This window comes from Frankliniella occidentalis, unplaced genomic scaffold, assembly GCF_000697945.3.
Source record: "Frankliniella occidentalis isolate FOCC.00 unplaced genomic scaffold, Focc_3.1 Scaffold103, whole genome shotgun sequence".
In the NCBI taxonomy this organism is placed as follows: Eukaryota; Metazoa; Arthropoda; class Insecta; order Thysanoptera; family Thripidae; genus Frankliniella; species Frankliniella occidentalis.
The window spans coordinates 859,062-871,614 of record NW_026267232.1 but is presented as its reverse complement, the minus strand read 5'-3'; the positions used below and the strand labels follow the sequence as shown (position 1 = coordinate 871,614).

At 52.7% G+C, this 12,553-nt stretch overlaps 2 protein-coding genes across 5 annotated transcripts in view; one reads left to right on the top strand and one right to left on the bottom strand.

Moving 5' to 3' along the window:
• The first annotated feature begins 18 nt into the window (after nucleotides 1-18).
• Nucleotides 19-7,352, top strand: LOC127749872 (mucin-1-like). 2 transcript variants are annotated; one of them, XM_052269807.1, is made up of 4 exons: nucleotides 19-584; nucleotides 2,541-2,741; nucleotides 3,203-3,265; nucleotides 4,416-7,352. In XM_052269807.1, the coding sequence occupies exons 2-4, from the start codon at nucleotides 2,660-2,662 to the stop codon at nucleotides 5,609-5,611; spliced, it is 1,341 nt and encodes a 446-aa protein (XP_052125767.1). In that variant the 5' UTR covers nucleotides 19-584; nucleotides 2,541-2,659; the 3' UTR covers nucleotides 5,612-7,352. The 2 variants fall into 2 exon arrangements, with proteins under 2 accessions (XP_052125767.1, XP_052125766.1); XM_052269806.1 differs by having other exon boundaries at nucleotides 20-584; nucleotides 2,541-2,747.
• The window catches only part of LOC113209419 (metal cation symporter ZIP8-like), a 7,923-nt gene continuing 2,624 nt past the window's right edge, over nucleotides 7,255-12,553 (bottom strand). Inside the window, exons 2-12 of one of the 3 annotated variants that reach the window (XR_008011404.1) lie at nucleotides 12,000-12,113; nucleotides 11,846-11,919; nucleotides 11,531-11,769; nucleotides 11,130-11,241; nucleotides 10,871-11,040; nucleotides 10,640-10,765; nucleotides 10,265-10,393; nucleotides 8,421-8,804; nucleotides 7,659-7,786; nucleotides 7,421-7,577; nucleotides 7,255-7,339 (exon numbers count right to left, since the gene is read on the bottom strand). Coding sequence is in view for 1 of the 3 variants with exons in the window: in XM_052269808.1 (XP_052125768.1) it covers nucleotides 7,553-7,577; nucleotides 7,659-7,786; nucleotides 8,421-8,804; nucleotides 10,265-10,393; nucleotides 10,640-10,765; nucleotides 10,871-11,040; nucleotides 11,130-11,241; nucleotides 11,531-11,761 (1,305 nt within the window). In the remaining 2 variants the exon portion in view is untranslated. The other 2 variants (XR_008011405.1, XM_052269808.1) reach the window with 2 other exon arrangements.

Genomic DNA, 12,553 nt, shown 5'->3' with positions numbered 1-12,553 from the left:
TATATATATTCGCGTCCTGGCGACACCACACCACAGCGATCCCGCTGGATCCCGCTTTACTTTTGGGGCAGCGCGCCCAGTTGGTTGCAAGCCGCAGGACAGAGTAGCTGTGTGGTGAATTTGCGCAAAGACAGAAATTTGTGACGAGAACCCTCGTCCGCTGAGAGATGTGCTACAAGGCCAGGAAAAGAATGTTTTCAGTGAGAATAATTACAGTAAGAACGGAAATGTTACGGATTTGATTGCTGTCTTGGCGCGAATTATTACCCTCTCGTAGCCTAGCTTTTTTTTCGCAACTGTAATAATCTGGGTGCCCCCTACTCAGTTTTGTGAATGTCATACTTTCTTTATTTTTTATTATTTCTGTTTCCGTAAAGTTTCTTTACGCTTTTTGGCCTCTCTTTTTTTTCTAGCAACCCTGAACACAACTTCTGCCCCCTCCCGTTCCAAAAGTAGAACCTCAGCCCCCTCGAAAGGCGCCCAAGCAGGCGAGCACAAGTCACAGGGAGGCCGCAGTGCAAGTGCCACTGCCAGTGCCGCCTCGTCCAAGGACGTGCCGCCCAAGGCCAGGGCCCGGCCCACCAGTAAGTAGAGCGGGCGAAGGAGGAGGAGGAGTCCTGTCCGGCCAAACAGAACACGAGGAGGCTCGGATATATTTGCTTTTTTTCTGCCAGCAAAAGGGAGGCGGCCGGAGACCAGTGGTGACGTTCGCCCGAATAAGCCAATATCAGTCATGACTCTGAAGACGATGTCGAAATGGTATCGTCTCGACGTCGATTTTATAGGCTCGATATCTTTTCCATAACGTTCCGAACCCGTTTTCCCTGTCCTCTCGCTCTGATGATGACCCACACGAGATGTGCGAGGCAGTCAGAACTCCAGACTCATGACCAGTAAGCGTTGGGACTTTCCAATAGTATCGCGATATTTTTGACGTTATTCCCACCCAAACAACGTTTCAAAGTGATAGAGGTTTAGTAACGCGGTACTGTGCGCGTTACAGAAACCGGAAAATTTCACCGTGGCCAGTTGGCCAGTACATGGAGGCTTTCGCCCTACTCGGCCCTCTACACAGCAGTATTTTCAAAATAAAGACAAGATCGACCTTTCTGATGGCGAATCGCGCTCTAAACAGTCTTGACATCCGAGTGACGTTGTTTTGATTCCTCAACGTGCCGCCATAGTGAGCGTCCTCAAGGTAACGAGTTGGGGTGTCAAACGTTCTCTCGCTCGTGGCCACCGCAACTGGGCGCTTAGGGCGGGCCGCCGTCTCAACGCAGCTGCTCGGCGGGTTGGCCTACCTAGCGCGTGACAGGCGCTACAGTCGGCTGCGTCGCCCCGCGAAACGTTCATTGAGGGGGAAACTTACCTGAGTAATGAATTATGTACGTGTGCTTCTAGAACACCCGCTGGTCTCCGGTTGATACCCAATGTGTTTTGCCTTTTCCGAAGCCGACCCAGCTGTTGAGCCACCATTCTCTTAGCTAGCCTCTGTCAAGCCTCTTCTTTTTAAACAGACCCTCTGCTGTGACTTCTTTTTGATCCAGCTTTGCGTGTGTGCCGGCTTGAAACTGTGTGTAAGGTTTCCACAGTAGCTAATTTTCTCTTTTATATGTAGCATTACTTGTTTCTTTAAAAATGGCATTTACATTGGCATATTTTGACAATGGCGATCCTATCTAATGGAGGGTTGGCATTTGTTTAACACGTCGACAACATTCAATTTTGATTGTAATTGCCATTCCTCTCGTATCAAGTAATTTAGTGTATTCTTAGATGTTGTTGCCAATAAGCTTTCTCGTAGCTTCTGTAGAATATTAGCCTTTGTATTTTTTACACTTCCACTTTCACGCCTCACTTTCTTCTTTTCCTTCCTATATTCATTTTTCTGCATAAAACGTACCGGAAACTTTCGAAGATCAAACATCTTTATGGATTACTCGCAGGGTTACCGTTTAATTTTGTTTAACAAGCACAAAGTTCTCATTTCCCTACTGAACAATTTTCCTAAATATTTTTTCCTTCCAATACAACACAAATGTACCAACGACAAGCAGCTGTTACACGAAGACATCATCTTTCTTTTATCGTGTTTTTCCATTCACTATTTATTTCTGGGTGATATGCATGTAAACATCGCAGTGACATTATTTTATCCTTGCAAAGTCAGGGATGGGCGATGCAATAATAACAGCCACCAAAGCAAAGCTTTGTAATGGACTTTGAGATTGATTCGAGCGACACGTTGAGTGCGGGAGATGTTGAACTCCTTGGAGTATGACCCACACTCGACGCAGTAACATAAATTGTAGTGATTTAGATCGCCCCTCTATGAAAATCTTAGATGTTTCGATGAGCATTTCAAGTGGACAGCACAAACGGCCCATGTTGTTTTTTTTGTTTTTGTTTTTTTGGCGACGCTATTTCGTCGAATACGTAGTCACTCTCGCCCATCCCTCTCTTCATATCGAGATCTCGATCGAGATATCGGATCAAGTTGAAGCAGACTGGTACCTGGTGTGCCCTGTGCCCTGTGTCAGGCGGGGAGCCCGAGCAGGCGCCGGAGCCGCCGGAACCAGAGGAGCCGGAAGTGGATCTAGAACCCATCGTCAAGTCGCCGCCGGAGCCGACGCGGGTCAAATCCCCGGAACAGATCATCATGCGCTCGCCGGAGCCCGTCAACTGGACCGTCCCCTTGGACACCGGAAAGACTTTCACCGTCACCCAGAACGTCCCCGACGCCGACGGTGGGTGTCGGTCGAGGTGGCCCTCACACTACTAGAAAGAAATATAAATCTCCCCTATCTGTTTACCAGAAGGATTTTGAAAGGAATCTGTCCATTCATCACACACAAACACACAACTCAGATAAGACGCAAATTTGACGAGGAATACACGTTTGGTTTGACTGTGCGTTCATGAACTGCAGTAGATAATATGTAAGGGTTGCTCGGTTGTGTGTATGTTTGTGCACCCACCTCTATATCGATGCCCAGATAAAATTCCTTTGCAAACAACCTGTTTCTTAAAAAGTATATGAGCTTTTTTTTTTCTTCTCCAAGAGTTTGGTGGTGTGGTTCGTTTTGCTTTAGTTTCTTTTAGCAGATAATGTTTTCGTTTTTGTTTGCATGTTGTTGAAGTAAAGTGAAGTATGAAGCGCCTGCAGAGCGACCTCGTACTGAACAGCCACTTCTGTTTGCAGGAGAGCGACCCACCCCCAGCCCAGCCCCACCGACCGCCGCGCCCAAAGCCTCAGAACCCTCAGGTGAGTAACCGTCCGACCGATTCAGTCGTGGAAGGACGCAGCCGCCATACACCTGGCACTTAGTAGGCTTTTTAGTTATTTTTTGTCCTCTTAGACGAGATGTTTTGATTTTATTTTCTTTGATCTTTCACGTTGGTTTTATTTTGATTTTGTGTTACTTTATTTTTCCACCCCGATCCCCCGCAGAGGCAGAGACCTTGCTCGCCCTATCGCCCTCCCCCGTCCCCACAGACACCCCTCTCGGCTCCGAGCTGGGCTCCCGGGTCGCCTCCCCCGCCACGCTGGAGGTCATGTCCATCTGCCAGAACAGCGGCGGCCTCAGCAGCAGCCCCGGGCCCGACGTCCCGTCCCCCGTGCCCTCGTCCCAGGAGCTCCCGGATGGCAGACACCTCCTCAACGGCAAGCTCGACAACCACGAGGGCGTCTCGCTTTCCCTCCCGGACGGCGTTCAAGTGGCCGACTTGTTGTCCATTCCCGGGGCCGTCGAATCGGACGGCCAACTGGTCGAGATCCGAGACGAGATCCAGATCGAGGCAAAGCCCAGCGCAGAGGCCGTCAGCCAGCCGGGCAGCCTGCTGGACGAGACCAGTGACAAGGGGAAGTCCAGCGCCGAGATCCCCAGTCTGTTTGATGAGATGGAAACTCATAACACCAAGGTTGAAGTGGACGGTGTGGGCCTTTTCGACGAAATCGAAACGCCAACGAAGACCACTCCAAACGGGCACTCACATTCCGAAAATCTCCTCGATCTTTCACTAACATTCTAATCTCTTTAATATTTTTATTTTAACCGAATGAAAGTGCTCGAATGTCTGACATGTGCTTCTAGTCTGGCAGGGGAGGGTAGTTTGAGAAAAAAAATCCCCGACTAACTATTAAAATTTGCCTCATGGGTTTTCCCTGCAACTGCACCCTATTTCATCTGTTTATTTTTCACATTTTCTTGTGCATGCGGTTCTCAACTCAGACTCCCGCTTCCCCTTTCCTTGCTTGTGTTCTTTTTCTTTTATCTCTGTCATCTAGCATGCTATCCTGGACGGTATTGGTCTAATCTCGTGCTTCTGCGTGCTTTTTTTCTCTCTCTGATCTTGATGTCGTCTGGTGGCGGTTTCTGGCCTTAACGCTTGCTCTCTGCGTGTCTGATTCGCAGCCCCGCCTAAGCCCGCCCCGCGCAAGCCTGACCCCAAGGCGGCGGCAGCGCCCGCGCCCCCGGCGGCCGCCCCGGCCGCACCCGCCTCCGCGGCCAGCACCAAGCCCGCGCAGCCAGAGGCCAAGACCACCGAGGCCAAGCCTGCCCCGGCCAAGAGCGACCCGATGGCGGCGTCCACATACGGCAGCCTCGGAGGCAAGACCGCGTCTCCGGCCAAGACCGCCTCCCCGGCCAAGACCGCCACTCCGACCAAGACCGCCTCACCGGCCAAGAGCGTCAAGGCTGAACCATCCCCGGCCAAGTCGGCGGCCAGCGAGCCCAAGTCCGACCCCATCTCGTCGTCCACCATGGCGGGCTCGTACTCGGGCAGCAGCATCCCGATGACCGACTCGTCGCTCATGGGGAGCAGTCTGGGCGGGGCCTCCCTCAAGACGGACCCCATGACGGCGTCCTCGGCGGGCAGCCTCGCTGGCTCCCTCAAGTCCGACCCCATGGCCATGTCCATGTCCGGGAGCAGCCTCGGGGGTTCGTCCTTGAAGTCGGATCCCATGGCCACGTCGATGATGGGTAGTAGCCTCGGGGGCTCGTCTTTGAAGTCGGACCCCATGGCCAGCTCGATGATGGGTAGCAGTTTTGGCGGATCCTCGCTCAAGTCGGACCCCATGACCACGTCAATGATGGGCAGCTCCATGAGCGGCTCCTTTGACCCCATGACGTCGTCCATGATGGGCAGCAGTATGGGGTCGTCCAAGGCTGAGCCTATGAGCTCAGCCAAGAAGGACCCCATGACCACGTCCGTCATGGGCGGCCTGGGCAAGGACCCCATGACCACCTCCATCATCGGCTCCCTAAACGGGGTGGAGGACAAGACTGCCTCTAGCACGACGGGCTCCTCGGCCAGCGGCACGCTGAAGTGCCTGGAGGATCCGTCATTCGAGTTCGACATGGGCCGTCAGCAGCCTAAGGCGACCCCCAAGGTGCAGATCCCGACCCCTGGCGGTGCCGGAGGCGGCGCTGGAGGCGCTGCTGGAGGCGGTGCTGGCGGCGGCGCTGGTGGCTACCGGGTCCTGGAGGCGCCCACCCCGCCCCCAACCGCCTCCAGCCAGCAGCAACCTCCGCTCGCCTCCGCAGCGCTGGACAACGCGAGGGACAGGTTTGATAAGTTCTGGGGGAAGGAGAAGGAGGGCCAGTTGTAAGTAGCGCTGGCCAGATGGGTGTAGCAGTCTGATTTTAACAAAATGGGTAGTGGGTCTGGCGACGAATGGACGTTGTCTCTTTTGCGGGTACTCAGTCCATTCGGCGAGATGTCCCCTTAAGTGATAAAAGCCGGTGTGTATAAAAAAGAGGAAATGTGATGTGGTGACGGTGTTGCGAGGTGATTGTAAGCTGCAGCCAGTAGCAGCTCTTGGGCCTTTACAGTGTAGTTGAAATCGCATCCCCTCCCACCTGCGGCTGTATCAATCAAATGGACCAAAGAAGCGTTACTGCCAACCTGGGCGGAGCTCACGGACAAGTGTGTGGAGGGCACGCGTTCATCGGGAGTGGGAGTTTTTTAAACTCTAGCTATGTCTCTCTCTCTCTCGCACACTCCCATCTCGTAGTGCGTAACCTCTGTACACTTGCTGTGTGGGCAAACGTCTCATTGTGCTGGTGAGCTGCTCTAGTCGAACACCGGCCCAGCAGGGCTGGCCCCTGACCTGGGCGGGGCTTTGCCCTCGTCACTGCCCTCGGCTCTGCCCTGGCCTCAGAACGGGGATATTCCGCGCCAGAGTCAGAGTTCGGTTTCAACAGGACAGAATCACGTGAGACGGCCTCTGCCAATTTTTATTGTGTGATTTGTGGGGCAGACCAATTGGGTCCTGCGGTTTTGATGCTTTCTCTCGTTTCCCATAGACTTTTAATGTTCGTGTTTTTAGGGCAAAGAGTCATAACATAGCTTTTGTGGTTTTAGGTGCTATCGTCTGTTATGACAGCATTGAAGCAGTGTGATGTCATTTTGTACTGAATTTCCACTTAGGTAATTTTTCCCACGTTATTAAATAATTGTTCGCCATCTATGTAACATGAGAAATCACGTCCATTCAGTTTGAGGGTCATGTTCAAAACTAAAATGATCTTCTAGAGTGTTTACTTCATTAGCATTTATGGTATATCATGGGTTGCCCACTCTGAAGGGAAATGGACTGCAAAGTTTTCTCCTTGTGACACCCAAGCAGCACAAAAAGTAAGAGTGACTTCAAAATGGCAACAGCATTGGATTTGTAGAATAGGTATTTTGACTGTTGCTCGACCTAAAGGTGCTTCTTGGGGTGCTTATATTGTGATCATTTGAATGTGTGTATGTGTATTTATCATCGCAGTGCGGAAGGCTTATGTCAAGTTTGATTGACATGCAAATGTAAAACTTGTACAAATGAACAAAAATTCTATGTAAAGCAATTTGCTGGGAGCACAGTTGTGTTGTATGCTGTTCGGATAAGAACCTATATCTGGAGAGTGCAGTGTCACAATTATATTATTGTGTTATGTAAATACGAGATTACTTTCGTTATGCAAAGTAACATATTTGAAAACAAAGTTTATGTTAAAATATTATGGAATAATTTAATGCCGTCGTGTTATTTGAAAGATAACTTCACTTTAAAATGTCAGGTAAAGCTGGTCGGTTCTTATACTTGTTTACATAATGACTGACTACAATGTACTATCTAATTATGGAATTGTTGATTGGATTTGGCAAAGGTGTGTAAAACGACATTGTTTTAAACATTTTCGTCAAGACCAACACTATCCACATTTTATCATGCAAGGTAGAAATAGTCATTTCCAGTTCCACGGGTACATTAGGAATTTTTGTGTACTTCACGCCTTAATTTCATGTTTTGTCTATTTTTGCGATTTTTTCTTTAACCTGGTAAATAAAGCTTATTGCAAAAACATTGTTATCACATTTATCCCAAATTAACAATAACTGTACAATGAAAACTATTATTACAAATACTTACACATTACATATTTACAAACAGAGTCATTTTAAGTGTTCAACTGGAAAACACTTGCAAGTGTATGAAATTTATTATTACACGTGCAAGTCTTCTGTTGGCCACTTCAAATGGCAGTGTAGACATGAAGTAACGTTACACGCGTATACTGTCGTTGTACCTATGAAAAAAAAATGAATCAAAATATCGTATAAATTTAAATGTATGATAATAAATAAATTGCTACATTTGTCTTAAGTACCTGGTTATTAGGTACAGAGCTGTTGCTCCAAAAGAAACGCCAAGCAATTGCAAGAAAAGGGCGAGGCTAGCTGTTTTTCTGCCTTTGGTGCTCAGCTCCTCCTCAACCATAGTCTTCAGCTCGGGAGTCTAAACCGGACAAAAAAACACAGTATTTAAAAAAAAAAAAAGAGCACCTTGCTAAACCAAGTGTGTATCAACGCACGGTTCTGACTTATGCATGCATGCATACATTGTATCGTGCTGCAATATTTGCGTGAATTGCGTACGTAAGTATGCAAGTTTAGATGCTGCACACCTGTTCTGTGAACTTTGGTATGTACTCTCGGAAAATTCCCATCGAAGTGAAATGCATACACGTGTTGCTCATTAGCTCATGGAAATTAAATCTTTCAAGCACGCAGAAAGTGAGCTCCGCTCAGTGTGCATGTGTGACACTTTCGTGTACTGCGGCGTCCAGCCTGACACCTGGACTATCAATCCAAAGTCGCCCTCGCCGCGGCCCTCAGCGCCTGCAGATCCGGGGTAGGCCACCCCGCCGTGCGAGCGTGTTTCACGGGGACGCCTACCCCGCCGGCCACAGGCGCGATGTCATAGCCAAATACAAAGACATTTAAGTATTCGCGCACCGCGTCGGTCAGACAGTGATAACAGGAAGTGCAGTTATTACCGTAACTAGAACCCACAACTCGCGGCCACTAAAACATATTGGGAATGTCTCTATATCTTGCCATCACAGCCCCCCATCCCAGTGGACACTCACCAGGCTGCCGAGCGCGATGTAGAGGAACAGGCCGCCCGCGAAGGCGAAGATGAGGTACGAGTACTCCACCTCGCCGATGAGCACGCCGAGCACGAGGCCGCCGAAGGCCGTGCAGGCCGAGGCGAAGTTGAGCGCGAGCGCGCGCTTGAAGGAGACGCCCGAGTTGATGAGGATGGCGAAGTCGCCCAGCTCGTGGGGGAACTCCTCGCACGCAATGGCCAGGCTGATGGACACGCCCGTGCCGATGCTCTGCGTGTAGCCGGCGCCGATGCTCATGCCGTCCACGAAGTTGTGCAGCCCGTCGCCCAGCACCACCATCCAGGCCACGGCGGCCAGCCCGCCGCCGGGGCCCTGACCGCCATGCGAGTGGCCGTGCCCGTGGTCCTGCGGCAGCGCCAACAGCAGGTGAGACACGCGTCGTGCTCGAGGGTAGGATAGCGCCCATACGGAGTGAACAATTCACGTCATTTTAGCGGTGGGGTATTCTGCTCACGGTACTTTCTTTTAGCTGTTTTAGCTGTAATGGCACCTTCATGCGTTCACGGAGTGATTGGGATTATTTGATTATGTCGGCTAAAAAGAACCTCATAGGTGCGTGTGCGTGCGTACCCCCACTCTCTGAAACTGGCGTGATTCTTGCACTCTCCCTCCCAAATAAGCATTCAGAATGAATTCGTTTATTGGGACAACTGATAATTAGTAGGAAATGTTGAAAAGAATGCAAACTGTGGCCCGGCTACACTCTGTAAATACAAGATGTGGCATATCATACGTGTACATGTGCACATTTAGCCTAGGCCAACAACGTGCATGGAAGAGTAATCGTCCAGAAAATCGTCTGTTTTCCTAAGATTTATTCGGCAAATTACGGGAGCTCAGCGCCTGCGAGACTCGGGGTAGGCCACCCCGCAGCACTCGAGTGCATTGCAGGCGAGATGTTGCCTACTCGTCAGGCGCTAAGAGAGCTTGCGGAGGCTAAATAAACTTGGCCGGTTCATAACGGAGAATGGCGGACGTACTTTCTGCATGATCCCAGAGTTTGGGTCCCCAGACAGGGCCACAATGTGCTTCTTCTAAAGTTACCATGCTTAGATGCACCTTATCCGTTATTACAGAACGAAGGTGCATCACAACGCTAGGCACCCTTTGGAGAAACACACTGTGGACGAACTCCTTATGCATCCTGCTGTTGGTGTACGTTCAATATGTAGAGAGGTGCGCCCAGCGGAGGTGCCGAAAGCACTCCCTTTCCCGTGGAGCAAGCGACTTCGGCGGCTGAGACGCGGGTGTCACGCCGAGCCACACGTGCGCGTGGACTGATCCGCGGATATATCGGCGCGAGGAGTCCTGAGCACCCCGCGCCCCACCAGCCGGGAGATAACAACAAGGACGTGAGACAACAGGCGTCCCTGCCCTGCCCCGCCCCGCCCTGCCCGGCCCTGCCCTGCTCCGCCCTGCCCCGCCGCTCCTGTCGTGCGTGGCGTCGTCGCGGTGACGCTACCGAGCCGCGTCGGAGCCTCCACGCACCAGGCCACAGGCCACAGGCCAGGCCCACTGCCGCGGTATTGTTTTCAATAAACGAGTTTCGTTTCTCAGCGCGTGCCGCGCGGCTCCAGCTCCCGCTGCCGGACTCGTCCAACACGCGCCGCCGCCAAACGCGTTCGTGACGCATACAGGAATTAGCAAACTGTGCCAGTAGTGCGATGCGCCGCTGCCGCCGTCACACTACTGTCGCTGTCGCGCGGGTGCCAGCAGGCGTGCCAACTTGGAGCAACTCCGAGCACTCGAAAACCACATACATACCATTTTGTACGGAAACTGGCCCGCAGGGCCTACTCGCTCACCTTATGTTTGGCCTTTGCGGTCGTCGTCGCCATCAGCCCGTCCGTCTCGGGGAGGTGCCCGTCGGCGTGGTTGCCCTGGCCCTTCCTCTCCTTGAGCGCCAACCCCTTCTCTAAGCCTGCAACTGCATCCTTGGCGATGAAAAGCCAATCTTAGTCTCAGCACTTGGGGGGCGAAAATGATGACAAGAAGGGGGGGGGGGTCTTTTAGCCAGAAGACGGGCTTTTCCCTCCGCTTCGATTTCATCTGCCCGCATGACGCGGGACAGTATCTGGGGCAGTGGAGGGGAGACCTCACTACTGTCCGGCCGAATGGTCAGATAAGAGCAATAAGGGCGTTCAACTTCGAACCGCAATATTTCTCCCCGGGATACTTACAGGATCCTCGCTGCTGAAAAATATCTTGCAGGCCGTCTCGCCGAAGTACAGGAACCAGATACTGCTGAGCATAATGAGCCCCGTGTCCAGGTGGCTCTGTTCGCCCCCCAGAGTGAGGTTCAGGCTCTAAAAAAAAGACGTTGAAATGGATGGGTTTTCCGTGAAACGTCGCGAGTTTCGCAGAGGGAACGGAAATATTTGTTTTTGCGTCGGGGGTTTGTCATGTTATACCTCCGGTATGAGCTGGAAGATGGAGGTGGCGGTGAGCGAACCAGCGGCCAGCCCGATCAGGAACCTCATGACGGTCGAGTAGTAGCGGCTGTTGAGCAGAGGCCACAGCAGCCCGCCGAAGATGCCAGAGAGCGAGATGATGCCGACAGAGAGCATTCCCCATCCCCACACTGGCGAGGAAAAGGGGAGAAGGAAAAAAACTGAATTAAATGATGAATTGGGCGAGGCGAGCAGAGGGATGTGGTCAGGTCAGGCGTACCCGCGGACTGGCTGGGCCGCTCACTGTACAGCGGGGGCGGGACGGCGGTCGTCGGCCTGTCCGTCACCGCCTCGTCCAGCTCGAACAGGAGGTGGCAGGACGCACGAGTACACTGCGGCACGGAACATGACCGCGAGATCAGGGTGACTGTAGCCGGATCACTAAAGCGTACACCAATCTTCACTAGTTAGTAGAGCGACAAATAGCCCGTACGGTTAACACGTTCAGTGCGGTGTGACCAATATGTGGTCACGCTCCCATGTTAAATCACAGGCACCGTAAACGAGCCGCCTTGAACGTGTGAAATGATTTCTTTGTATCAACTCAGACTCCCCACGTCATCAATTATTATAAGAAAATTTGTCCCCCGGATTACGAGGGCGATGAATCTGGTTGCGTACGTTGGCGTGCGTGATGCAGAGCGAGGGCTCGTTGGGAGGGCGCATGGAGTAGCGGCTGTGCCAGTGGTCGCAGGAGGGCACCAGGTCGTCGGGCCCCTGGCCGCCGCGGCCCCCGCCCCGGGGCCCCATGGCCTCCCGCAGCTCGCCCCAGGTCAGGTTGAACGCCCTGGCCTCCTGGGTGCCCAGCAGCAGCACCGCGAGCACCGCCGCCGCGAGCACGACCGCCGTCATGGTGGACACTGCCAAACAGAAAAGCGGTCGTTGCGAGGGACGCCGTCGATGGCTGTGCGTGCGTGGTGGTGAGGGGGCTCCCACCTGAGGCGCCGTCCTCGCCGAGCGGTCACGATGAGTGCAGGACGATGATGGACTGCCAAGTATCACCGTCCGAACTGCGGGAGAGAGGACTCACTGTCAATGCCTTCGTTTGAACGCCCCGGCCGGGCGCCACCCTCCCCGTCCTCCCGCTTACCGTGTCCATGCTGCTCCAGAGCTGTTGATGCTCCCGGACCTGAGGCTGACGGCAGAGTGAGGGTCGGCGTGGACACGCCTGTGCACGACGACGCTCGTCCAGAGCCGATGATACCTGGAAGCAGAGGACGGTAGTCGGTCATTGCCAAGGCGACGCGGGGACGGGGAACGCTTCCAGGTCCGGGACCTTCCAGGGCGTCACAGTCCGTCTCGCGTCCTGGTCCTGCCCTGCCCCGGTCGCTCTGGAGACGCGCTCGATGCCCTTCCGCTGTGTTTTATCGCTTGGCTTACTCGCTCTTTTCCGCATGCTCCTATCCTCATCCATTGAGCGCCGCCCGTGTCCGAAACCGTCACGTCGCTTTTTGTTGTTTTCCTCTAAAGGCCCCCCCCCCGTCGTCGCGGACGACGATGGGGAACAACGTGGACAAGAAAAGTGAGACTGGCTAATGTAAAGCGAGGTGGGAGAGCAGGGGAGTTGTTGAGGTGAGATTTGGTGGTCGTTGACGTCGTTCACATGACTGACTTTGGACAAAATATTTTCACTGCCTCCCCCCC